The following is a 27,760-nucleotide window of genomic DNA, read 5'->3' on the forward strand; positions in this document are numbered from 1 at the left end:
ACACTGTACTTAAATAATGCACGCTCTTATTCACTCACGGATACCAAACACCATGAAAACACAAGTACATTGTTGAGAAATGGCATACTTCATTATATATATGGCAGATTTCCTGAATGATTTCATTCATAATTATTTTAATCCTCAGGTCTATATTAAACATAAGACATCACTCAACACTCTCTGTCCACACTGCCTTGTATACACACGCGCACACACACACACACACACACACACACACACACACACACACACACACACACACACACACACACATACACACGGACGCATAAAGACAGGCATACATGCATGTCAGTCATCATCTCACCATAATAATGACCATGAACGCAGCCAATTTCAAAGCCTCATAGAACATTCTTTTGGAAACTCATTTTGCCTAACAGAAAGAAACGTAAATCTAAAAATGCATGTGCAAAAGAAGCATATAAAGGATGTGCTGGAGTGGTGTCACAAGTGTGAATAACAAGTGTGCTATGCACTACATTCTCATTGTCCCTGTGTAAGTGAAACACCACCTTGAAGAGTGTTATTTATAAACCTGCCAAATTTGAATACCTGAAAACCAAAATGCCATTTAATAAATAAATAAATAAATAAATAAATAAATAAATAAATAAATAAATAACCCTCATGAGGATAAGTGGTACAGAAAGAGGATGGATCATAATCTGGTTAAATATAATCAGAAATGTTACTTGTAAAATGTACTAATAATTTCTGAGTGAAAAAACTTAGCGTATTTACTTGAAAAAATCTTTAGTAGTTTGTTTCAAGTAAATGTCACTATTTTTTATAGTGCAATTGTGCCAGCCCAAAGCCCTGGTACATATGCTGGCTCTTAAAACAGATTTTTATTATTATTATTTTTTTTTAATCCTGAATGGATGAATCCTGCCTTTTTGAATGTGACACATGGCTGACGACAAGGTGCTTTGAAGCAGCTGCATCAATGCAAAGCTCTGGTCCTCACACTTTGTCAAGTCGGAATGTTCCTTGCATTTCCTTGTGAACATACTTTATGCTGACAAATAAACTTCTTCCATCATGTCAACGACTGCGCCTCTCACATGCCAATTTTAAGGGAACGAGAGAAGCCTTGGTGAATCAAGAGGTGAATCAAGTCAGTCTTGATCACACCATCAATGACTCAAAACACCAGATTTTACCATTACTGCACTAAGTTGCACAAAAATGGAGTCAGATACTATATCTCCACATTTGAGTTTTCAAGTGAACTGAACAAGGTGAGTCATTTGAAGTGATGACTAGATTGTGCATCCTGTTTTGACAACGTTCACTACAGCTGTAATCTGAGCACGTACGTGCATTCTGAAACAGTGTGTGCCTATGGCATCTTATCCCGCATCATCCATCTGCAAATATTTTTGTTTTGACAATGTACTGTATGGCAATTTCATGTGTTTATTGTGATTATGTTCACTGGAGGTTCAGTGTACAGTCATGTTATTCTGTCTTAACTGGTTTATGTATGAGGACTTCCATCCCCAGCCACAAACTCTTATTCTCATGAGTGCTCTCTTGAAGATCCGTGATTCTACCCCCCATTTTAGAGTCTTTAATACAGGAAGCATCACAGTCATCATTGTTCACCATGTATGTGATGTGTTGGACTGATACAAAATACAGACGAAGTGCAAAATACAACAATGGTGCACATCAAGCAAAAATTACAGGACAGTTCTTCACCGATTAGTGTTCTCATGTACTACTGTGAGGTCATAATGACTATTTCAAAAAAAATATGACAATCATTTTTAAACCCCAACCACCCTTTAATGTCGTTCTTGTTTCCCCCTCATTTTTGTGCTAATGTTTTCCATCATTTTCTCATTTCCTTGCTCACTTCCTCCTCCTCGACCTGTCTCTTGTCCAGCTTCACGAGGTTTTCTATTTTAAGAGTCGTTGGAGAACGCACAAAATTAAAAGTTGACTCTGCTGTGATTTGTTTGGCTGTCAGTCATGCTAAGTCACTTTCCTAATCATTACCAAAAGTTATCTTTCATGAATATATCACCTTTTATGAAGCATTGTTTCGTCAATCTACGCTGATAGACGTGAAGGGTAACCAAACGACAATCATACATGACTCGCGGAAAGAGATCTGAAATGTTAAAGAATCAGCTTTATTGACCAAGTTTGTGAATGCCAAACAGGGAATTGGCAGACCCCGCTATGCTGGATGTTCCAACGAACCAAGGGTATTTTATAGTGGCCGGAAGTAGACTAAACTTTAGATTAGCTGGAAAGAGGTCTAAGTTGTGGCGCAGGCGGTGTAACACGGGTTTGGTGAATTTGATCAAGGACAGATTCGGCACTCTGGGCTCCTGTGTGGTGGATCTTATTAAATTTCATTCATAAATACAACAAAAGCATGCACTGAACACTCTCAATTATTGTAGAAATCTATTTATTGAATTGAATTCTTATTATTATTGTCTTGTCTCGATTTCCTACATGGATTCCAGATAGGTAGACCATTTGCCTCTCGTGTGCTGAATTGAAGGTAAATGAGCGGAGCCATTTCCATTGGCCATTGGTGGTCTTTTGTATCTGAAGCTATCTAATGCCACTTTTTGTTTTTCCATCTATTGATGCCAAGGTGCATTTCTTAATTGTGTCACTTATGAGTGAAACATGGGAATTGTGTCACTTGCGTCAGCCTTGGATGCAAAAGCAAATGTTGATATTAAACAAATACTTAAATACTCTGTTTACAACTTGTTGAAAATCTATCTACGAAAGTAGAAGGATAGTAAGCACACTCTGCCTTGGGCAAAATTCTACACCCTCTATTGCTCACCAGGTATCCAATCTCACCATGCAAAACCAGTGTGTCACAATAGGATTAAAGCAACAAGTACATTTGATGATACAGAGGGCAAATGAAGTATAGCTTCATGTTGTAGTACAAGGTAGTACATATTGAGCTTTCTTGTGTGGCGCCCATGATGACATGTGCTGCATGTCAACACGTCAAGCTGCAGGTGATTTCATGGGTGAGGAGAACTCCATGGAGGATTCAGGCTTTTACCAGTGGAAAATTCTGGACTGTGCTGTTTGGATTGTATGCTGTTTGACCCATGAAAGACTTGTGGAATATTTCCATGTGGCAAAATTGCATTGATTATTGTATGAATACTAGGAAGTGTATGGTGTGTGTGTGTGTATATATATATATATATATATATATATATATATATATATATATATATATATATATATATATATATACCATTCAAATGTAATTACCAGGCCCAAAAACTTTGATGACAATTTTTTATTGAAGAATTCTAAGCTAGCAAGTATAAAGTTAAAAGAAAAGTTCCCTCCAAGCATGCAAATACATCATTGCTATGGCCAGGTTAGCCCCCACAATGTAAATGTTGACCATCTAGGTTGCACACATTGACTTTTTGATGGTGTTTTCAGCAGACTTGGAGCCCAAGGACACTTTACAGGTGTAAGTGGCGTCCGCGTTCCAGTCGGATGTCTCCACGGTCAAATAACTGCTGATTGTGTAAGTTTGGTCCGCTTGTCGCATGGCGGGGCCGGTCTCGACAGCGCCGCTCACCGGAAGGCCGCGAGCCAGCCATGTGACGTCTGCATATGGGGACGACTGTGTGGCCACACAGACCACGGTGGCCTTTTCGGACTGGAGCTCGGCGTTGGCCGGGGGAAAGACTGTCACCACGGGGGCAGGGAGGTCAGAGCCTGAAGAGTAAAAATCCATTTGCTTGGGTTAGCTTTGCACCTCAAGGACTAAAAAAAGGTGCAGAGAAGCCAACCTACACATACTAGAATACTAGACAGCATGCATTAAAGATTAATCAACACATAGTGTATATTTTGAATTAACGAAGAATAACACAACATATTAATTTACTACAAGAAACATCCCCCAACCTACGGTTTGTGATTCCTTGCACTAATGAACTGCAATTGTAAACGGAACAGAACAGCTAAAAAAAAAAAAAAAGAAGCTTGTTTCAATTTATCCTTAATTTTGGTTGACAAAATCTTAATCGGAACAGTTGGCAGGGTTGCAGAGGCGCTCTGAATCATATTGACATAATAATCATACTGACATTTAGTCATAAATATATATGTCTGTCTATCTATCTAAATGAAAATTGAAAACTAAAATGAAAATTGTCAAAGTAAAACATCAACGGAAAAAAATCAACACATACCTCAAAAGTGACCAAACAAAAACAAGAAAAACATATAGCCTATTAAAAAGATACATTTAAATGTAAAATAAGTTTTGCGAGAAAAGGAATCAACACATTTGTGTACCTCAAAAGTGACCAAACAAAATAAATATAGAAATAAAAGATATAGACTATCAAAACAGAAATTCAAACATAAAATAAATTTGATTTTGAAAGAAAAACTGCTTTACTATGAGTCTAACAAGGCAAGACTTGGTGAGCATCACTGACAAATACTGTGAATAAATAGTGAAAGTGCAAAGCTAAAATAAAAAAATTATATTTTGAAAACATACTCAACTGGGAATCTGAGTAGATTGGGAATAAGATGAATTCTAAAGACTTACTTGTCACAAAAAGCTTGGTTCCTCCTCCGAATACCACAGCGATTCCGTTTGTGCTCACGGTCGTACAAAAACTGATGACGCTGAAGACTCGTCCACAATGTTCCCTCCAGGCCTCTTCATGACATTGGCCTTTAATCCCGAATACTTCTGGATGGCCATATTCACTCATTTGTCTCTCATCTTCTCTTTTTTTTTTTTTTTTGGTATGGCGCCATTGTGAGTGGCAGCCTCCCAGCAGTGTTCTCTCTTTTCCACTTTATTTCCTTCTTTTCTCCTTTTTTCTTTCTTTCTATTTGTCCATTCGGCGATGCCGGTGCCTTCCACTCCACCTCGGCGTGTGCAGATCGGTTCGGATATTTCTTTCCCTGGAAGCCGACTGGGATGGCTGTGCTTGTCGGTCGGTTTATAGGAGTCAACAAAGTTTCAATCAATCAATCAATCAATCAATCAATCAATCAATCAATCAATCAATCAATCAATCAATCAATCAATCAATCAATCAATCCAATGGTGGTGGAAATCAACTAATCAGTCAAAATGATCATGGTGATGAAGATGTCTGTCAAGAGGAAGGTGAATCTTCGAAGAGCAACATCTTGGCCATGTAGAAACAACCATGCTTTGAGGCTCTGAACATCGCATTTCCATGTTCTATTTGAAATCTCCCCCTGGATTGGATCCGGATAAATTCGTCCAGCTTTGGAGGTAAAAAAGATATGATTAAGATACGTTGTTTTTGGACATACTCAACAGGTGTCCCTTTGAAATGGAGCGTTCAGCCATCCATTCGTCCATTTCGATAGCGTTTACCTTCATTGGCGTCATGGCTGAACTGGACCTGAATCCTGCTGACTTTTGGCCTGGAGTGCAGACCTTTTTGCTAACTCAAGACCAACAGGCCCAGAACCATGAGCGTAATAATCCAACAAGTGAGGCAGATCCAGAGCATGTTGGCTAGACAAAAAGCAGAAGTAAGAATGGGCAGTTTTTGTCACTCAATAAATCACTGTGCTACAACTTCCTGAGCACTTTTGTCCCATGTGCTACAATAATACTCAGCAGAATCTCCTGACTTTGCCTCCTTAATGATGAACTGGTAGTTTATAGGAGAGGACGTTTTAACTTCAAAGCGACTTGAGGAGGATTGGAATTGTTCTCCAAAGGTAGGCGAGGAGTACGTATGGTAATGATACAGAATAAACTCTGGAGCGTCGCCAGGTATTTGTTTATAAAAACTGACAACATAGTCGTCATCCCTCTGAATGTTGCAGTCAAAAACAACTCGTTGTCCTTCAGGAACTGTCAGGACCGACGGTGTCTGGGTAACCACCAGGGCTGCATCACCATCTGTCAAAAGGAAGAAAATCAATAAGGTGCTATCACCTGACTTGAAAATGGAGGAGAAATGCCAGAGAGGGTCTCACAAGTCAGAGCGCTGACGAGAAGGCAGAGGGTCCCCAACATGGTGTCTGTGAGCAGCAGGTCAGGCAAGCGAGTCAACGAAGCAAGGCTAGTCGAAGGGGCCTGCAGCTTTTAAATGCACCAGGGAGGAAGTACTGGGGAGCTTTATGCGTCAGTGATCATTCAACCAGAGACAGCTAGGCTCCGCATTTAGAATGTGGGCCTTCAGTGGGGACGTTTTGGACCTTATCTACCTAACATTTAAAAAGTAAAAAAATGAATTCACAGCAGAATGCAGAAATTTAAAGGTGTTAATGAGGGCAGACCCCTACAGGCAAGTTTTGTTCGTGCAAATTGACTGACAGTGACTCTGATTTGTTAAATAAAAAGAATCCCATTACTTATGTGGTTTAAGTTTCTTGTAGGATAAAATCATTGATTTGTTTGTAAATACTCAACAATCCCATTGATTTAGTATAGGTATTGGTAAATTGTCAAAACAAGAATCCTATTGGTCTGGAGAGATGTTTGAGGTAGCTAAATTACACATACACATTAGAAAAATGGTATTAATGATACAAATGTAATTATTTGTCCATTCCAATGCAAGAACCTTTGTTCAAGAGTGTGTGTTGTTTTTGAGGTCCCCCCTTCCCCAAACAACCTTCCTGGAACTTTCAATTATTATTTGTCCATTTTAAAGCAAGTATCTTGCTGATTGACCCATCTTAAACTGACTTTACATATATAGATATTTGTTCATAGACACATCGCATCTTCTCTGTCCTCATCTGCTCACCAGAATATTCTTCAGTGAGTTACGTTACTACTTGACCCTGGACTAGGTGTGTGATTTGAGTGAAGTGAAACTTGCCCTGCCTCATTTGCATGGAGCCAAAGTGGAGGGGGGAAAGGTCCTGCAGGTGCATCCTGGGACAGCAGAGCGTGGATGCTTCATTAGCCAAGCGCAGAGCCTCAGTTTCGGTTACGTCTTTTATCTTATCTCAAAACTTTGTATCTGATTAAAATCCACACACACACACAGAAACCAAATTAAAAATATATTAGATTGGACAGTAGTGGTCTATAATATCATTAGCTTCTTTCACTTTCTTTTCACAAATCTGTGGTAGTTGTAAATCCACACCTGTGGAGATTATTCTATTTTATATTATTATTATTTTAAACTATAAACCATTATGTAGTTGACAACCAATTGACATTAGATATATAACACTACAGAAGATATGATCGATCACTTTTGGTCTGGTTGTTACTTTTTGCTCATTTTCCTGAACCCCCAACCTCATGCGGCCTTTATGGCCTCTATGAAGATAAAATAAAAATATGTGCCGCATGTATTCTGATGTTCATGTGTCAGCAGCGCAAGCGAACAAAAGCAGCGACTTACTTGTCTTTTAATTTAGTGACTCTTCCAAACATTCTAGAAACTATTCAACAGACAAAGAATAACACCAGCACTAATTGTGGTCCTCGTGTTAGAAACATTCTTATTTTTTGCACAGTAGAGGGAAGGTAGGAGTTTGCCCTAGCAATGATTTGCGCACACCAAATCAAAAAATTGTGTTTAATCATAATGTGCAGCACACTTTAAAAATATAGAAAAATATATGACAAATTCAAACAGGTTTCTGTGTGAATGTTGATTAAAAGTGATTATTGTGAGAAATTATTTTAAATATTATCATACATAACCTTAGCCAATTATGTTTTGGGCACAGTTTTTATTTAATCTTTTATTTCAAAATTCTCAAAATACAAGTAGAAACTGGCATAAAAACAATGCAATTTTATGCTTTAAAATATTTAGTGGTCTTAAAACAACTGTTTTAGTCTCTCACCTGACTCCTTTGAAGAATTAATTGGCCATTTCAGATTTATCCCAAGTCCGGGGCCCCTTCCACTCAAGTTTATAGTGAATTAGGACACTTTTTGGTTCTTATAAATTTGCAAATCTCAGCATAAAATGAGATGTGACGGGTGCGGTTGAGATTGGGCCTTATTATTTGGGACTGTGTGATCTGCTGATTTGATGTAATTTTCACAGGCAACGGCCCTACTTCTTTTTTACACCACAGGCCAGCACCATGTAAATATACAGGACTTATTTCGACAAACCATTATAGTCACTGTGCAGCAAGATCATAACGTCCATGACACCAGCTGCTTCATCTCCAGTCACCGTTGCTGCACTGTTGGCACCACACGAATATGACTGAGCTCAACAAAACCGAGAAAGGAATGTATCAGTTACTGAAATGATTCTTTATATTCCCCTTAAATCACCGGTTCATTTAAACGAGTCGTTCACAAATGACACAATTCTATTTCAGCCCTTTCTACCGGTTGGCTTCAACCAGTCCTCACACACAAAAAAAAAGGAAAATACTTTATACGCAAATATGTGTATGCAAATGTCTTAGAATACTCCATATGTTGTCAAAATAGGATTGATACACAAGCTCAGCAGATGATCACGCAACGAAACATCAATCACCATAGAGATATTGATTCATTGAATGAGAGCTTGGGGACTTTAAAAGAAGCAAATACTACATTGTGTAAAAGCATGAACAAGGGAGCATTACTGACGTTGGCAACACATTTGGAGATGCAAAATATTCCTCACCCTAATAAAAAAGAATTGTTGGGGAATTGAGCCTTACTAAAGGACATTGTGGTGTTCAAGTATTCTCTGTCAAATATGAACAGATCAACATAATACATATTTTTTTTAAAGTGTTATTGTTATTTAGTTACTAGACCCGCTTTCGTTATTGTACATATTGCTTTATCATTGCTAAATATATATAATCTCTGAATTGCCTAGGCAGCACGGTGACACACTAGTTAGCACGTTAGCCTCACAGTTCGTAGGTTGCGGGTCCGATTCCACCCCCGGCCCTCCCTGTGTGGAGTTTGCATGTTCTCCCCGTGCCTGCGTGGGGTTTCTCCATATATTATTATTATTATTATTATTATTATTATTATTATTATACTAAAACCATTCAACATTTGCTACATTCGCTCGCCAGACTCCCCCGCCCTTCTCTGTCATGACTGTCGCTGTCTGATGACGTTTCCGATTCTGGTTTTACCATGGCAGCGGCTACCTCTGCTAACTGAAAGACAAAATGTCGTTTATATAGCTGTTACGGCGGCCACAAATCGAGTGAAACAACACATCTCTCAGAATGACGAACAGGACGTCGTATTTCTATGACCCTGACGTAGGGAACTTCCATTACGGTAAGTAACGAAATGTGTGTTCGCCATTGGGCCTACAGAATCCAAACGCTGATATATATAAATATTTTTTTATTAAGAAAAACAACAACACTTTAGTATATACTACAGGGAACGTTTCTGTAGTTATTCATGCGTCTATTCAAATGTGAAGCTCGACATTCGCTTTTTCCACTGAGGCGTATTTGCAATAATGTAAGGTGTTCATGCTTCATATTTGGCACTCTATCTGCCAATTTAAATTAAAAATTTGAAAGATGAGCATCTATTTACAAAGGTAGAATAAAAAAAAAAACATACAATACGATGGAAATGATGTATCGTGTTTTGCGAATTTAGGTGCCGGTCATCCTATGAAGCCTCACCGATTGTCCCTGACTCACAGCTTGGTACTGCACTATGGACTCTATAAGAAAATGATGGTGAGGTCAACACAATAACAAGCCAAAAAACAAAATGCACTTCCTCACAATGTTGACACTATATGTCAACTGTTTTGAGATGTTTGTGAGATTAAGGGTTATGTAAATAAACTTGATTATATAACTGCATCCAGTTCAAGAGCGACTGCATTCTTGATATTTTTTTGCAGGTGTTTAAACCATACAAAGCATCACAGCACGACATGTGTCGCTTCCATTCTGAAGACTACATTGACTTCCTGCAGAAGGTCAGCCCCAATAACATGCAGGGCTTCACCAAGAGCCTGAATACTTTCAATGTAGGAGATGACTGGTGAGTCACTTTCTTGAGCATTTCTCATGAAGGACAAATCATTCAAATATATTGCTATGCAATCATTCATCCTCACAATCATACCTATGAATAATTGGGGGTGGACAATTGGCCTGTCAGGCGTGTTTTTTGAAATTTGGGTGCATCAATAATTATTTTTGTAATTATTCAGCTCATGTCTATTTGTGTGTCTCAGTCCGGTCTTTCCAGGTCTTTTTGAGTTCTGCTCCAGATATACGGGAGCCTCGTTGCAAGGCGCCACACAACTCAATCACAAGGTAACACACATTTTGTCTTCAATGAAATGTATAAATGTACATTATTTTGGCATTTATCTATGTTGTTCTTAATGATTGTATTTATTGATAGTCGTTCTTTGTTTTCTTGTAGATTTGTGACATTGCCATCAACTGGGCTGGAGGATTACACCATGCCAAAAAGTTTGAGGTGAGAATCCGCGTTCGCACAAAAGCTGCTCTGACATTCTGCTTTTGTTTTGATTGTTTCTTAGTCACGTAGCGGCTGACTACAGTGCAAAGTTGTCTGTGTTGTTTGCAGGCGTCGGGATTTTGTTACGTCAACGACATAGTCATCAGTATACTGGAGCTTCTCAAGTAAGATGACGCACAACGAGATCTTACCTATGGCTCCGCCAGAGCAATGGACATACAGTCTTTGACTCGTGCGTGTGCGTATTAGATACCACCCCAGGGTTCTGTACATCGACATAGACATTCACCACGGCGACGGCGTGCAAGAAGCCTTCTACCTTACCGACCGTGTCATGACCGTGTCCTTCCACAAATATGGCAATTACTTTTTCCCTGGCACAGGTGAGCGCTCTTTTTAAGCGTTCTGAGAAATCATTAAATGCAATGTCCATGGCGTGGTGGAGGGCGGCGGGTGTTAGCAGGACCGTTGTGTCCCTGATGACTTACAAGACATTCTACAAACTTGGTAAAATCTTGAAGTGGATCTATTTACATCTGTTTGTTGAAATATTGAATTGAAAGCCCATATTTAGAATGAGACTCCATATTTCTTTCTTTCAAATTTGTGTGACTGGACAAATGGGAAAAAGTAATCACAAGGTCAATGCGCTGCTTTGAGATCGTGTGCTCGTCTCTTTCTGCAAGCGAGCATTAATGGCGTTTATGTGTGTGTGTTGCTGAAGGTGACATGTATGAGGTCGGAGCTGAGAGCGGCCGCTACTACTGCCTCAATGTCCCTCTCAGGGACGGCATTGATGACCAGAGTGAGTTAGGCGCAGTCCCACAGCGTAAATCACTGAGTGTTTTACACGTTTTTATACTCAGACTGTGTGTTTGTGTGTCTGTGTGTGTTAGGTTACAGGCAGCTTTTCCAGCCAGTTATTAAGCAGGTGGTGGATTTCTATCAGCCTACTTGCATTGTTCTACAGGTACGCATCACACAATGTTACCAAAATCTAGTATCCTACAAAACAAAAAACACACTTAACCTTTAATTAATTTAAGTCCGTCATCACTAAGACAGTTGATGAAAACATCACGTTTATGTACTAGGGCCCAAATTGTGTTACATTTGCTGAAATGCAAGCAACACGGACAAGGTTCTATCTTTCAGTGTGGAGCAGACTCGCTGGGCTGTGACAGGTTGGGCTGCTTTAACCTCAGCATACGAGGACACGGGTTTGTAGTCTTGTTTTTTTTTTTTCTTCTTTACACTCCATTGTATATCGTCATATTCTTTAAGTTGAACCGTTTTGTCTCCTCGTGCAGCGAGTGCGTAGAGTTTGTCAAGAGCTTCAAAATTCCTCTGTTGGTCCTGGGAGGAGGCGGATACACAGTTCGGAATGTGGCTCGATGCTGGTAAATTTATGCGCATGCACACTCTTGGCACCATGCCCCCCAAAATATTTACGTGCTTTTTAGGGAATACCATGACATGCTGTTATAATAATAAAACACTATACTTCTTAGACACCTTACAAAGCAGTTTTAGGTTTGCTTATACTTGCTTTGCTTCATTGCATTCTAGGACTTTTGAGACGTCTCTGTTATTAGATGAGTCAATCAGCGACGAGTTACCTTACAGTGGTGAGTTACTCCAACCTCCTTTCTCTAAAATTACAACGGCAATGCATGTTGTTTGGTATTCTTTGTCTTGGGCGCCATCTAGTGGATAAGCCATTTTGTAGTCAGCACCTGTGGAACAGTATTGTACTTTTACATCACGTCAAATATTGCCTTGTATCCTTCCAGAGTACTTTGAGTACTTTGCTCCAGACTTTACGCTGCATCCTGATGTCAGCACCAGAATAGAAAATCAGAACTCGCGACAGGTAAAAATCCAGTGTAGTTAGTTGCTGTGTTCTGGTGTTGATGACCATCTCGAAGCACACCTTTCACATTCCTTTGGATGGGTTGACGGGTGCAGTATTTGGAGCAGATCCGTCAGACGGTGTTTGAAAACTTGAAGATGCTGAACCACGCACCCAGTGTTCAGATCCACGACGTGCCCTCGGACATGCTGAGCTACGAACGCAATGATGAACCAGATCCAGATGAGCGAGGCGGCGAGGAAAATTACACAAGGTTAGATTACACACACTTCAACTACGACAATGACAAATATTCATCGACTACCCGTTTGAAGTTGAATTCCTTTTCACAGGCCGGAAGCAGCCAACGAGTTCTACGATGGTGAACATGATAACGATAAAGAAAGCGATGTGGAAATTTGACCTGCTGGAAGGACTTGAACAATTTCTAACCAGCTGCTGGCTTCCTGCCCTTTTCTTTTCATTAGGTCACTGACAATTATGATGGACACACAGATCATCTGGTTATTTCAAAACAATATTCCTGGTTGTAATGTTTTGTGTGCGTTTGTTTACAAGAAGTCATCTGCAGTTTGCTCATAGTATTTTATTAAATGTGAACTTGTTGGTACAATATTCGTGATTGCCACCTACCTGACATGCTTCATTTTTTATTTTATTTTTTCCCCCCAAGGTTTGGGCACAACCTTCACAATGAGCAGTTGTCGATGAAAAATTTTGTCACAAGATGCTGTTCAAAGCACGTTTTAGTTTGTGAACTGCATTTGTAATTCAAACCCACTCGACTGTCAATAGCCTGTGAAAGAAACATTTTGCGTGTGCCTTTCGGTTTAAATTGTTTGTACATAAACTTCCATTTCTTTCTGGATTATACACTGTTGTACAAGTAAACATGTATGATTGTCATTGTATAATACACTATTATAGTATACTGTATATGTAAGGACCGCAGATTTACAGCAGTTTAGACAAATCAGTGATCCGATGTTTGTATACTGCGTACTTTGGTTGGCTGATGTAATCTAATCTTTTTAGTCAAGTTCTTGTGCTTTTGATATTTTTGCAACTTTTTTTAAATAAACGGAACATATCCAATCTTCTTGATTTTCATCAAATCTAAGAATGGGTATGGCACTACTCCACCTCACGCCAATTACTTCCTGATGGCGGGCATCAGCTCAACATAACCGTTAACAGAGGACGCAAAGCCTAGTTGATATTGCGTTTATTCCGCATTCTTCCATTGGTATGCTTAAACAATTGACACAACAAACAGGATTTGAAGAGAATACCTTGCAGCCTAACGTTTCAGTAATTGCTGTTCAAATGCAGAACATACTGGATTCAAATCAAGAGTTATATAGAGACATTTCTCATTGTAATGGGAAATTTACCTCCACTTTATTAAAAAGGTGTTGGGCATATGGCCTTTTGAGTTTCCAAATAGGGAAGGTCTATTTGTTAGTTCAAGTTACACGTGTTGACTCAATGAGAATGAATATCACAAAGTTTGATAGCAGGGCAATAGGTGAAACATAGATAATATCTTAAAATAAAATCATTCACATGCACTCCATATTAGCACTCAACTTGAAAAACAAACAATACTGTATTTTGGATGGTGGTGCGTGCAACGGGGTTGAGTCAGTCACAAGACTGGTGGGAGGACTAAAGTGCAATACTGTATTCTCTTCCATTGATGTTGAACTGAGGGCGGCTACTATAGTGAGTGGGTCCAACGTTCACATTTCTGACAGAGGCTATCTTTAAGCTTGACAAAGGACTGACGTCAATGTTTCAAGACATTCCATGCAATATGTACTTCATGATATGATGCTGACAGGTTTCCACGTAGACTGTGCGTCTGTTTAGCTACTAGGTAAAACGAGGCAATTGTCACTACACAACTATTAATACACTCAGTAAGTGACCAACCTCAACGCACGTTACTGAGAGATGCCATGACAGCTAGCGCGGCGGCTTACTTGCTTCCTTCCTGTTGCCTGAAACGGTAAATGCAGTCATGGACAACATCAAGACTGAAGATTTTAAAGAGTCGGCGGAGTGAGGACGAGCACGCATGTCAGCGAAACAATCTTTGGTTTACTTCGGTAACACGAATTTCTAAAATACTGCGCGAGTGGTTTGACAATTCTGAGTTGTATGTGTGTGTGCGTCCGTGTGTGTGTTTTGAAAACATCTACAGCTCCTCACTCTCATACAGGGGGGCGGTGTGCTGGGCGTGGGGATCTGCTGTCACTGCCGGCACGTGGCTCAGAGAGGACAGCACTTTCAACGCTTTGGAGCCAGGAGGCGCCGTCTTCATGGGTTGGACTGCTCGGCCTGGAAAGGACATAAAAAAAGGAAGGACTAAACACATCAATTGAAATTCTCTTAACCTGAAGACTCTAGTCATTTAAAAACAAGATTGAAAAAAAATGCAAGTGCAACCAACACATAAGTGGTCCTTCAGTGAAAGGGTTGACATTCCCTTCATGCCAGGTGCCTGAAAATAACTCGTCCTCCACAACATGGAGCAGAACTGGCTCTGTGCCTCCAATGTCACTGACACGGACATGTACAGCATGCACACAATACGGCTCGATACGACAATATGACCTGAAAATATGAAACGTCATTTAACATGACTGAGTACTACAGCTTTCCTTGTACTACTGCCAAATCAATTATTTTCATATGTGCAAACACCAAAGGCACTGACATAACTAGACATGGCAGAACTTTATTATTTCTCATAACCATGAACAACAGTATGATTAAAGAGGACGTCAACCCCAAACCTTTGTCCAGTGAGCTGCCTCTGTCCAGTGATCGGACCTTATCGTTTACGTTTGTGGTCCACATGCAGCATGTTGTGATCCAGAGCAACAGCTCACATGCTAATCAGGTTTCTGTTTGATGGTGTAATGTATTACACTTATTTGATGCCTTTCAAGGTCTAGAATTGGGTTGAGTCTGGCGTTAAGTCCAGGACATCCTCCATCGGTTGTTAGATTTCACCGTCTACTGGGCTTTTCCGGTGGAAAACTGAGAGAGGAAGAGGTCTTGGTGGACTTACAGCTTATATCCAGTCTGGCGTTGCATGTTGACATGCCAGCCTCATTGATAGCCGAGAGCGTGTACCACCCCGCGTCGGACTTGGACACCCTGTCTATCAACAAGCACTGCCTGCCAGAGCCGTCTTGGTACAGGCTGCAGCAATGGACAAGAGGACATTGTGGTTAACGTTACATAGATGAACGTGCAACCACAGAGATTGATTTGAAACAATACCTCTACTAGGAAAGTTTGTATCTGGTTTGAACTCTAGCGAGAATGGATCGTGATGGAGCTCACCTCATTTTTGTTGGATCTATGCGTAGCATTTCTTTATCTTTCTTCCAAAAGAGTTGAGGGGGAGGCGACGCATCCACTTTGCACTCTAACCTCACGGTGTCGCCTTCAAAAGCTCTGAAGTTTGACATCTTTTGAACAAAGGTGGGTGGGCGGAGAGCTTCCTGGGCTGCAGAGGGAAAACAATTGACAACATTACTACACGTTGCTTTAAGGCAAGATGGTAGGCATGAGCAGTTTTAATCAATAACTTTAAATCAGCGAAAAAAAGTCAGAAAACAAAACAAATTCCAAGGCAAAAAATATACAGTAATACCATGAACAAATGCATAATATTTGTTTTGACCTGCCCATAATCAATGGAAGATAGATATCAATGTTATTTTCCGGAGTTTTCTCAGTCTTTGGATCGGGACTATTGGTGTCTTCTTTTAATCAGGGTTGACCTTTGCATGTATGATTACCTATGACATCAAGCCTCAGGGTAAATCTGCTTTCTCCTGCCCGGTTCCTGGCAACACACTCGTACACGCCAGCATGGTGCACCGTGACAATCTCTATGATGAATGAGTGCATCCCTTTCTCGCAAACCAACATCTTGTGGTAGTCATCTGGACGTATGGCTTTCCCATCCAAATACCAGCAGATATCTGGTGTAGGGAGTCCTCCGACCTGAATGAGAGTAAAGACTATTTTAGGTCGGAATAGTACCGTGTATCTGCAGCTTCAAAGAAAACGTCTCTCGACCTTTAATTGACAGACATATCTGTCCTGTATGCCCCAAGTGATACTTTGAATTGTGATTGCGTGTCTCACCTTGAAGTCAATTCTGCAGAAGCGGCCCTCCTCCACAGTGAGGTCTTGAGGGATCTGCAGGAAGCGAGGGGCGTAACATTTCTCCTGGATAGCTGATCCCTCATTCCCCCGTTCATCTGTCCCACAGTGGTGCTTCCCCCTGCAAGGAAGCGACTGACTATTTATTTATGACCGCTGTGTTTCAACACCAAGTGAGTAGATTCACAACACACACAATCGTGTCCTCATTCATAACACTCCTAGCTATGGAAATTATACACCCAAAAGTTTGTTATTGTTTGTTAGGGGAAAACAAAGTTGGATTCATAAGAGTTTCATTTATTAGTTCACGTGCCACACATACCACATCAGATGATTCATCCAGCTGACCCTATTTTGCAAATTCAAAAACCCCATGTTGCATTCAACCAATGTGTGTGCCGTAAAACATATCCAAGAATGAAATTCATTCATTCATTATCACATGACTGACCTTTAATTGAGCTGAACACTACCATTGCTATTCACATTTACTCTTGAGCTGGGACTTGGCCCAAAAAGAACCATTGCCAATCTTTTCAGTGTCTTGTCATTTCTAGGGAGTTTTTTAGCTCAATATACTTTGCCCTTAACTTATACACAACTGAACTGAACCCATTATTCTATCCCATCGTCTCCCAAAACTACTAAAATAGTTTCCAAACATTTATTTTACAATGTATTTACCATAGCCCGCCAGTGTGTCTTCCTTCTGGTGAATCTGGCTGTAATAAATAGAAGAAAACAGATCAGCTCATTGCAGGCTTTTATAATAATGAAAACCAACAAGGCAAGTTGGTGATTTGTTTGTATGTGCACATAATCGGGAAAATCGATCTTGTGTCACCATGGTGCTATTTTCAGAGAATATGTAGCATGCAGGAGGCCCAGACAGGTAAACTGAAACCAGCTCATCAATCAGCCACTTACTGGCACAATGAAAGCTGATGGGGATTTGAATATAGTGTACATTAACATGGAGCAATTTATCAAAATTGAATTGTGATGTCGATATTGGCTTCTCACAATCACATAAATGTTAGAATAGAGAAAAAAAAAAACATTAAATTGAAACACTTGTATGGTGAAAGCTTAAAAGACAGCACATCATTGTATGCAAGTCTTTCATGAAATAATGCTTCATTTGGCTTTACTTACTATCCTACATGGTACAATAGCTCAGATAGGAGTTTCGAATAGAAACATGTCTGAGATTCAAATACATGTTTTCTTTTAGTAACTTTGTCAGTGCTAATTTTAGCAGTGAATTGGAAATTGTACCGACTGGCTAATAGAAAATTCTCATCAAGTTCCACGATTATATATACAACCCGTTTTACAGACTGACTTTACGAGATACACAGTATTTTTATGCAAATGAAGTGTGTATCACGTGTAAAACAAGAGTCATAGGTCATATATTTTCCCTAATCAGTGAAAAGTGAGTTATATTCCCAAAATGTCAATTGCGACTTTCTTCTTCTACTTTGATCCCTCTATATGCATATTGCCATACATTCACCACGCCACATTGGTCCTAACTGGCCAAGCTGTGCACAGAAGGAACCGTTGGCATGTACTTTAATTTATTGTTTTTATATATTGATTTATTTAAGTTGGAATTTGGGTGGATGAATAAAACATTTTTTTTTTACCAATAAATAATAAAAATAAGAAAATAAACAAACTAATAAAAAGGAATAATTATAATTATTATCATTGTTAATAATAATAATTATTATTATTATTAACTGTGCTTTGTTGATAAGTGATTATTACTTTTTATCTGACTTTTTTTTTCCTTCCCATAACTACCGAACACGCTAACTGCTGCACTACGTTGTGCAATTTAAACCTTTTAAGAAAGGTTGACATCACCTGGTCAAGTTGCGAGTCTGAAAGACTGTCTTGGTCAAACACACAGTTGGCGTTGTCTGGGCCCAGCAGCCTTCGAGCCATGCGCTCCTCATAAGAAAGTTTCTGTCCAAAGAATTATACATTAATTGATATGTTGATGTGCATTCAGTTGATTTATTTACTTTTAGAAAAAAAAAAATAACACTGCCACATACCTGGCTATTTCTTCTCTTCACTTCTTTTGACCGTAGCTTCTTTTCCAGATCCTGAATGAGAGCATCTTTGGAACCCTGGATTTCTTCATCTGTGGAGCGAGAGGAAGACGGCCGAGAAGCTACAGCTTTCTTGGGAACAGGCTTAGGAAGACTGGGATAGACAAATGAATTGAAAGTTTGTGAATAAGAAGAAATGTTTTTTGATAAACCAGTCATCAGGGCTCCCATTCAGTCCCAAGAAAACATCAAGTAACAGTTTATTCATTGTTAATCTATTTGATTCATTCAGTTTGCTCTAACTTCGAGAGACAGGATGTGTAGCTGCTAGGTCGTGAAGCAATGGAGGCATACTGGACCTTCTGATTTGGCAGTCCCCAAAAGGGGGCACAAGAAATTCAGACCCCAACTAGAATGCTAGCAGACGAAGATTTTGAAATATAGTTGACCCTTGGAGGTCAACCTCAATTTGTATTGATGGTAACATGATGCTTCAAATTTGCTTCATGAACCAATGATTCTATTTTTTGACTCCTGTACATGTCACTGATTTAAATAAAGGAATTTAAGAAATGACAAGTACAACAAAATACAACAACTGGCTCATGAAGAAAATTTGAATTTCTCCCAGAAAAAACCCCAATTTACACCTTAACCGTGATACACATTCAAAATAATGAACTACAAAGGTATGTGACAGTTCCAATGTTAATGAGAAATATTGCAATATTTCTACCACAGGTTGGCAAAATGCTACCCATTCTAGCCAAAATATAAAATACAGTACATATAGTAGAATTTTATTTTGCTCATGTTTTTCATCCCTGAGACTAAGCAGGGATCCATTTACCGTATTTTCCTGACTATAAGGCACACTTAAAAATCTAAAATTTTCTCAAAAGCTGATAGTGCGCCTTATATATGGACCAAATTTCTAAATTTTATCTGGCCCGAAGCATTGTGTCATGAAATCAATCATAAGTGGCCCACTGAAGACTATAAATCATGACTCAAAAAGACTATGGATCATTATTTTGTGATTATAAAGTAATTTTTTGCGTCTGAAATTGGAAGTTTTAAAATGGGCCATTCATTGAAGGTGCGCCTTATAGTCCGGTGTGCTTTATAGTCAGAAAAATACGGTACTCATAATAGAGGTGCTAATGATTAAAATGGACATGAATGTGAAAGTGATTACTCACGTGCTCGGCGTCCCCTTGTAGTTGGCGGGCAGACAGACCACAGCAGGCGACTCTCTGTTGGGACTGTTGGGTGTATTGGGCTGAGGCAGCAAGGAGGTGGTGGGAGAGAGGTTGGAGCAAGGCGACAACAGAGGAGGCTGCTGAGGAGCGGAAGAGGGAGCGGCTTCTTTTACGGGGAGGTGAGGGCTTGAAGGGGCTCGCGGGGAGCGGGATGGGGAGGCGGATGAACATGGAGTGGAGTTGGGGGACAGTTTGGAGTATGAGGAGAAAGAGGACTGTGAGGGCAACACAGAACAGAGGTAGGCAGCAGGAGCAGACATGGTGTTCTGATTGGCTGGCAGAGTGGCACTGCCAAGACCACTTGCACTTGGGATGCTAGGGGTGAGGGTTATGCTGGAGCGCATGGTCACGCGCGAGGAAGAAGGGGCAACAAAGGAGTGAGGAGGAGCGGCAGAGGAAGTGGGTGAGCTCAGACTGGATGAGGATGGTGAAGACTTGCTTGTCCCGTTAGGCTGTGTCTGATTTGGAGTAAAGCTCAGTGACTGAAACTGTGACTGAGATTGAGACAAGGACTTTGACAATGACTGGCTATGTGAAGACATCCTTGTAGTTTGATTTTGCGCTTCAGGGACAATTGAACTATGCTTGGAACACGTCAGGTTTTCCTGGCAATTATTCTGGTTCTCCTGAGCCTCCCTTATCACACTTTCGTAGCTGGGTACCTGGAAGGCAGATTGCGACTGAATAAAGTGTCTTGGCCGTGCATAGTTGAAAGCACTGGGAGGGAAGGCACCGGGCTTAAAGGTAGGCAGGTCTGACAGGTTCATAGTGTTGCCTCCTATTGGGGAGGACTGGACAAAAGAAGAGCATCAACAAGTAAACAAGGCTAGCTGGTAGACTGGGAGAACATTGGTAGCTAAATGAGTTTGACAAAAAAAAAAAAATCTTACATTGAAACGAAGCTTGCTTGGAGTAAACAACTTGGGCGTTGGGTGTTTTCCTTTGACTTGTGCAGGTGGTAGCGGTGAAGATGGAGGATGAGGACTGGGCGGATAGACCGTGACCTCTGGAGACCTCTGGACCTCTGAGCGCTGGTCCTGACTGAAGTGATCTTCCGAGGAGTGGTTGACAAGCAGATTCTCTTGAAACCTGGGTGAAAGCATCCAGCAGTTTGAAATACAACGGTTCCAGCCAGGATAGGGCGAGAACAGACAGAGGCGAGTCTAAGTGTGATCCACATAGCCATTACAAATATCAATGATTTCTTTGGTTCATACTCACCCGCAGTAGAAAACTGACAAACAACCCCATGAGTTCTAATCCTGTTCTTCATCTTTCAAACTACACTGTGTACTATTGTGGCATCATGGCACCAGTTGTCAGTTTTGTATTTGAGAGAGTAGCTTTAATTCTGTATACCAAATAGTATTTGTTAGCTTGGTTTTGTTTCAACTTTTTTTTGTGGCTATTCTTACACCACAGATGAGAGATCGTAAATGACACCAGTAGATAGACTAGCATAGTTGTTGTTTTTTCCTAGAGGACTATTTTGGTACAAACATTTAACTGCTGGTGTGGTTGAGTGACTTCAGAGGTTTACATATCCAGTGATGGCTCCTTTCGGCTTTTCCCCTCAGGGATCGCCACAGCGAAGTATTCGTTTTGTCCAGATCGTTCGCATGAGAAGTTTTTGTCACAGTTTTTACGCCGGATGCCCTTCCTGACGCAAGCGTTTGCATTTACCCGGGCTTGGGACTGGCACAGGGGAGACACTGACATGTGACTGCATATAGTCCCCTGACCGGGTATCGAATTGATGTATCCAGTATGATTATAAAAATAATAAAATCATGGAATGAATGGTGAGGGCTACACAACTGGGTTGGTGTGCACTATTTGAACAAAAGGTTTGAACAAACAGCTCCCACCCTCCAGGGAAAGGTTTCAACAAGTCTTTTAGCCTTTTTTTCTTGGTCATTGGACACTGAGAGAGACAGCAGCAGACGACTTTGAATTGGATTTTAAAATTATGTTTCAAACTACAGATACCTTAACTACAATCCTATGTCCAAAGAGAGAATCAGTTATTGGCAGCAACTTATTCTGATTGCTTTTGCCAGATCAGCTTTGGAGGTTGGAGCTCTTTGTTATGAACCATTTTCTTTCATTTCCACCAAAGACTTTCAATTGGATTGAGATCCGGACTAACAGAGCATCCAAGTATCCCAACAGAGAACAATTTATTTTCCTTTGCCTATTGTAACCTATCTTTTTTCTGTTTAGGTGTTAGTGACTGTTTTCATTGAGCTTGTCTGTAAATAAATTCCACTTCATTTAAGCGTCTTCTTACAGTTTGGTCACAGATTCAGATTCCAGTTTCTTCCCATTTAATCCTCATTTGTTTTGCTGGGCATTTTCTGTTTTCAGGACATCTTGCTTTTAGCTTTTCTGTCTTGCTTGGTCTGTGCATGCTTTTAACAACCTTCCCATGTTTATACTGAACTGACTCTACAGACCTACAAATTGAAGGACACCAAGCACCACTTTAGATCTTGGGAGATTACTCTTTATGAGAGCAGTAAAATATATCTACAGTGAATTTACAAACTTGTCATATGATGGGCATCATGGTGGTTATCATTAAGTTTGTTACTAGTTAGCAGGTATGCCGACCTGTTGAGAAGTCCCTAGCTTAAATTTCCACTCAAGCCCGACCGACCAACTGGAGTTTTTCTGTGGGTACTCAGGATTTATCCCACGTCATTGTGCATTTCATCAGCTATGTAGTTAACATAATTATCATTACATTATTATAACCCTTGATGATTATCTGTGTACATTTTAACATTGATTTCAGTATCAATGGGCTGTGCTTCAGGGATGAGAATTCAACAATTTCCAGTGTTCATGCTGGCTGATTCCAGACTGTGTGTAAGGGAGAAAGAGATTAAGTGGTCAAAGCTATATTGGTCGAGGAATTTGGACATCAGCTGGCAGGTGCAGGCACACAACTGGTGACTCACACATGCATGCATGCAAACACAATGTTTGTGTAGCACGGACGGCTAAGAGGGCACTATCCTTTTCATCCTCTGTGCCTGACAACGGCAAAGTGAACAATACCATCTGACCATTGTGCTCTGGCATTTACAGTCAACATTTCCTCAAAAATAGAAGCAAAGGAGCTCAATCTCATCACCTTCAAGTCTGCTATTGCCCATTCGCTTACATATGTGCATCGCTATTTCACCACGGGAAAAATAGGATAGATTTCATCAATACAATCCAATCACATATTTGCAATGTAATGCCTTAAGTTTGGCACGGTTAAATTGTGGTAAAATATATCCATCTGATTGTTTGGAGGTTGGCAGTTTGAATCCAGGTTTTGGCCTTGTGTGGAGTTTGCAAGTTCTTTCTGTGCTTGCATAGATTTTCTCCTAGGACTTGTGTGCGAGTGCACACACACAAATAAATACCTAGTATGTGTATACACACACACACGCACGCACACACACGAACGCACGCACGCACACGCACGCACGTACGTACACATGCATATAAACCGATATGATGTAAACAAATGTTGGTCGTAGCGAGGAAAGAAAGCTCTGAAGGACAAAAGTCGCCATGTCTGCACTTCACATTACAGATGATAATATAGCTCGGGAGACTTCCTGATATAGATAGGACACGTCACTGTCAGCAGAAAAAGCCAAAGCATCCGTGCCAACATTCTCTGATCATACCAGTTAATAGATTTGTTTTGAAACAAACAAGAAAACATAAACACTTCAGTGGGAAGAGTCGGGAAAAAACTCGCTTTGGTTGTAGACTCATTGGCAAAGTGACAAGCATGCAGGCAGAGAAATATTACCGCCCTCGAATGAGCTCATAATTTATTCTGAGATGCCACTTGGCATGCAATCTGCAGACTGGACATTAACAAGTGAGCCCTCTCTTTAGATCAAGGTAAATGGAAATGGACATGACATAATATACGTATTTGTTAGAATGGTGAGTTAAGAATGGCTACATGGAGTTACAAATTCAATCATTCCAAAGTCAATTAGCGTTGCGCAACAGGTGTGAGCATGTTTCTACTGCAGCATCGTGCAAACCAGCAAAAGTGACAACCTCGTCCTTCAAATAGTTTGGACACTTTCTCAAAACGGTCTCAATCACAATTTAGAGGTTGTTGTTTTTTTGGACAACAAAAAAAGTTACTCAAAATTATTCAAATCCTTTCCCAAAACATACTCGGCATTCATTCATTGTGAAGCGCGCGTCCTCTTAAGGGTTGGATGACACCGCGCTTCAAAAAGGCATTATTGGTCATGAAAAGAAAGTCTTGGGGGGAAAAAAATATTAAGATATATCTTACCTTTGAAAACTTCTATGGACCTTTGTGTTTGAACTTGACACGCAGTAAAATTGGTGCTTTTCCTTCAACAATTGACGAAAATAGCCAAGAAGCAACACCAGACAGGTGAGGACAAACTCGCACGCTCGACTGAAGACGAGAAGAGGCTTGCAAGGAAGACAAGCTTCACTTGATTGCTTTTTGCCCCGCCAACGCCTGAGCGGAAGCGCCGCCTGGTGGTTTATTCATTCACTGCACTTTAGAACTCACCAACAATAAACTTCGAAATATAATTTGCAACTTAAAGCCTTCCATCTTGACTCATTTGTTGAATACAACATGTCAACGTGTCCCATTACTTAATGGAAAATTGACAAAAATATGAACACCTGTGATAGAAAACGAACTTTTTCCAACAGTGACATCCTTTTAAGTTAAACAATGGAAATATACAAATGGAAAAACATTTGATCATGCTTTTAATTAATGTAAAGCACTATGAGTTGCATATATATATATATATATATACACACTTGAGTACTTGTAAATTAGATTTTTTGGGGAGATATGACTGAGTAAATGATTGATTGACCCCTCCCAAAAAATTACAAGCAGCCAGGAGAAATTACTGGAGGGAATAATGAACACAATTTGTTTAATGGAATTATTATTAGATTTCAAGATGGCCTTCACAAGTGATATATTCTAAGGTTGATTTAATCAGACACATGAACATAATGTATCATGGACTCACCCAACATCACTTGTGACATCTTCCAGGGAGCTGCTGGGCCAGTCCGTTGCGGGTGGGGGAGCAATCAAAGGGTCAGCCAGCACAGTAGGGACGTCTTCATAAGTATGTAGAGGAGCACTGTCAAGCTGGACATCTGCTTCATTGGACTCCATAAAGCACTCTGTTTCCTGTTGGCGAATCGCCTCTATCTCCAGCTGCTCCTCGAGGTCTACATGGGTTTTATGGGTCGTGGGTACTGTTAGTACACTCGTTTGACATTTAGATACTATTGTGTTGCTCTGGACACAGTAATTAAAAAAAGAGCTCCACAATTTATGATATACAGAGAGAGGAATAACAAACCATTGTAAACATCCAACATGGCAGAGCATGAGTCTGTGCCAAAGGAATTATGGGCGATGCACGTAAATAAACCAGAATCTTCTGGAAAGGCTTCAGTTATCACCAGTGTACAAAGCTCCTCTGTGGACAGCAACACAAAAACATTTATGCACTGAACTGTATTGCATTTTTATTTTGAGTGTGCACTTTTGATTTGAATTTTATGAATTGAATAGCATTGTTTCAATGAACACTTCTAGGTGTTTCTGAGTGAGTTTGCTTAACTGGTGCATTAAAGCTTGTAAATAAATATGATTAGCTGCTAGCCACATCCGGTGTAATACAACATAGGAAATGGCCAATTGTCTAAATTGCTAAAAGGAGACTATCATCCTAGTTCTAAACAAATACATTTACATAAAGTTTTAATATGCCATGGTTGGGTGAATTCATTTGTGCATCATCTGTGACAACAACAATATTGGTTAATATTGTGCTGTACACTCACCTGGAACTGATGCAGAACTGGCCTCTGGGAAAACAGAAAGGGAAGAAAAGTTATTTATTTTGGTCGAGTACCTAGAATTATTCTAAAGTCTTAAATTGTGCATCTTCATAAATTGCTTGAAAGGAATTTTATTTATTGTATTATGCCATTCTGGTAGTGAATTAGACGTAATTTATAATATAAGTAACATTGATCAGTCAGAATCATTGAGATGATGTATTTTTGTTTTTTGACCTTGCTACTTGGAACACTGATTATTATCAAACGTAGGCTATGGAAGCAGTGAGCTGTAAACATTTTTTGACTGACAAATATGTGTATTTAAATACATTCGAATGTATTCAGAAATACGTTTGATCGTGTTTGTGTGAACGTTCCAACGTACTTGCAAATACGTTGAAACATACTCAAAAGCACGAGTGAATACATTCGAGCATACTAGGGATGGGAATGGTGGGTCGGTGGAGCACTGGGTAGCATGTCCGCCTCACAGTTAGGAGGGTTCGGGTTCGATTACGGCCCTCCCTGTGTGGAGTTTGCATGTTCTCTCCGGGCACTCCGGTTTCCTCCCACATCCCAAAAACATGCTTGATAGGCCGATTGAGCACTCTAAATTGCCCCTAGGTGTGAGTGCAAGTGCGGATGGTTGTTTGTCTCTATGTGCCCTGCGATTGGCTGGCAACCAGTTCAGGGTGTCCCCCGCCTACTGCCTGATGACCGCTGGGATAGGCTCCAGCACGCCCGCGACCCCCGTGGGGACAAAGCGGTACAGAAAATGGATGAATGTTTACTTTGTTCACATTTCAGTACAAATGTGCTTACTTAAATGCACTTACTTTTGCGTAATATCCTGAAGTCATCAGAGTCCAGAATTTGCTCGTCCTCTCGATACCACGTCACCTGCAGGGGCGGTGTCCCCCTCAGTCGACACTCCAAAACCACCAACTGGCTCTTCAATGCGTACACATCCTGAAGGCACTGAACGATGAGGTGATGACCATCAAAGAGAAACAAGCACAGGAAAGCAAAAGAAAATATTTGCAATTTTTGTTCCATCACAAATTATAGAAATAGTTTTGAACTTTACACTTAAAATGGAAATCGTCTTTATAATATGTTCTGTGCAGCCCAACTAGTCAAAATTCAGTGTTCTGATTAATGTTTCATTTTTGAAATATGAATTGAACAGGCAAAATTCACCCGTTTTTCATCCATCTTGGGTGGGCGACCATTATGCCACTTAATGCCGATGGAAAATGAGATCAGCCAGTTCTTAGGTCACAACCATCACTTTTCTAATTTAACAGTTAACCTTGTGTCTTTTCAGCAGTGTGAATGCCCCTGGAGGACCATGCTGCCCCTCACAGGTTAGTGATGCGAGAACACATGACCCCCCCAGACCACTCTTAATAGTAGTCAATGTGAACTATGGATGTGGTCATCTCAAGTTTCTCGTCATGTCCCTCAAATGATTATCACAAATCCTTCATGTTTATACTTTTACAATAAAAATTTGCGGTGATGGTACGAGAGAGTTCTGTAGTTTTCCTAAACCGGGCTTCTTCATTTTTATGCTGTCCATATGAAAAATGAAATAAAATTACCTTTACGAATGTTGCAGCAACTTCACTTCCAAAATCTTCATTGTAGTTGTGACTCTCCGTCTGGAAGCAATATCATACAGTCAATTTAGTCAAGTACTGTTTTCATGTCTTTCAGAAGTGTTGGAATCACCCTCTCGGGGCTGACGCTAGGCTGCTGCACCAGGCTGGAGTGTCTCGAAGCGGGTGCGCTAGAAGACAAAGATGAGCTGGAGGAGAGCTCCCCGGTGGACGAAGCAGAGGAAGAGATGGTCAGAGACATGGAGCTGGTCTTCTTCTGCACTTTCTGGACGCTTCGTAATTACACGCACAGAAATATGTACAGTGGTGCTGCTGCATGACTCAACATCATCCCGCAGAGTCTACACAATGTTGCATAACTTACTGGGCCATGTTTCAGGCGTACCTGGAGGCAGTAACAAGTGTTT

General features: G+C 40.3%; 3 protein-coding genes across 3 annotated transcripts; 1 reads left to right on the forward strand and 2 right to left on the reverse strand.

Annotated features, from left to right (window-relative positions):
• Positions 1-3,330: 3,330 nt before the first annotated feature.
• On the reverse strand, positions 3,331-9,127 carry LOC147061151 (immunoglobulin lambda-1 light chain-like). The gene is made up of 4 exons (XM_085939226.1): positions 6,025-9,127; positions 5,608-5,947; positions 4,601-4,653; positions 3,331-3,753 (listed from the first exon to the last, which is right to left on the reverse strand). The coding sequence occupies exons 1-4, from the start codon at positions 6,062-6,064 to the stop codon at positions 3,434-3,436; spliced, it is 753 nt and encodes a 250-aa protein (XP_085795352.1). The 5' UTR covers positions 6,065-9,127; the 3' UTR covers positions 3,331-3,433.
• On the forward strand, positions 9,061-13,421 carry hdac3 (histone deacetylase 3). Its single transcript, XM_085939213.1, has 15 exons — positions 9,061-9,271; positions 9,608-9,690; positions 9,861-10,003; positions 10,200-10,281; positions 10,394-10,450; positions 10,562-10,617; positions 10,703-10,836; positions 11,178-11,258; positions 11,350-11,423; positions 11,609-11,673; positions 11,764-11,853; positions 12,023-12,081; positions 12,247-12,326; positions 12,422-12,579; positions 12,659-13,421. The coding sequence occupies exons 1-15, from the start codon at positions 9,217-9,219 to the stop codon at positions 12,726-12,728; spliced, it is 1,287 nt and encodes a 428-aa protein (XP_085795339.1). The 5' UTR covers positions 9,061-9,216; the 3' UTR covers positions 12,729-13,421.
• Positions 12,906-27,725, reverse strand: myot (myotilin). Its single transcript, XM_085939200.1, has 17 exons — positions 27,718-27,725; positions 27,466-27,625; positions 27,336-27,395; positions 26,568-26,709; positions 25,732-25,755; positions 25,245-25,364; positions 24,903-25,110; positions 20,736-20,934; positions 19,786-20,636; positions 18,587-18,737; positions 18,393-18,494; positions 17,202-17,239; positions 16,497-16,635; positions 16,145-16,352; positions 15,684-15,849; positions 15,406-15,539; positions 12,906-14,669 (listed from the first exon to the last, which is right to left on the reverse strand). Exons 1-17 carry the CDS (start codon positions 27,723-27,725, stop codon positions 14,527-14,529), a joined length of 2,853 nt encoding a protein of 950 aa, XP_085795326.1. The 3' UTR covers positions 12,906-14,526.
• Positions 27,726-27,760: the final 35 nt, after the last annotated feature.

Source organism: Syngnathus leptorhynchus, chromosome 2 (assembly GCF_054491065.1).
Source record: "Syngnathus leptorhynchus isolate UIUO chromosome 2, UIUO_Slep, whole genome shotgun sequence".
Taxonomy (NCBI): domain Eukaryota; kingdom Metazoa; phylum Chordata; class Actinopteri; order Syngnathiformes; family Syngnathidae; genus Syngnathus; species Syngnathus leptorhynchus.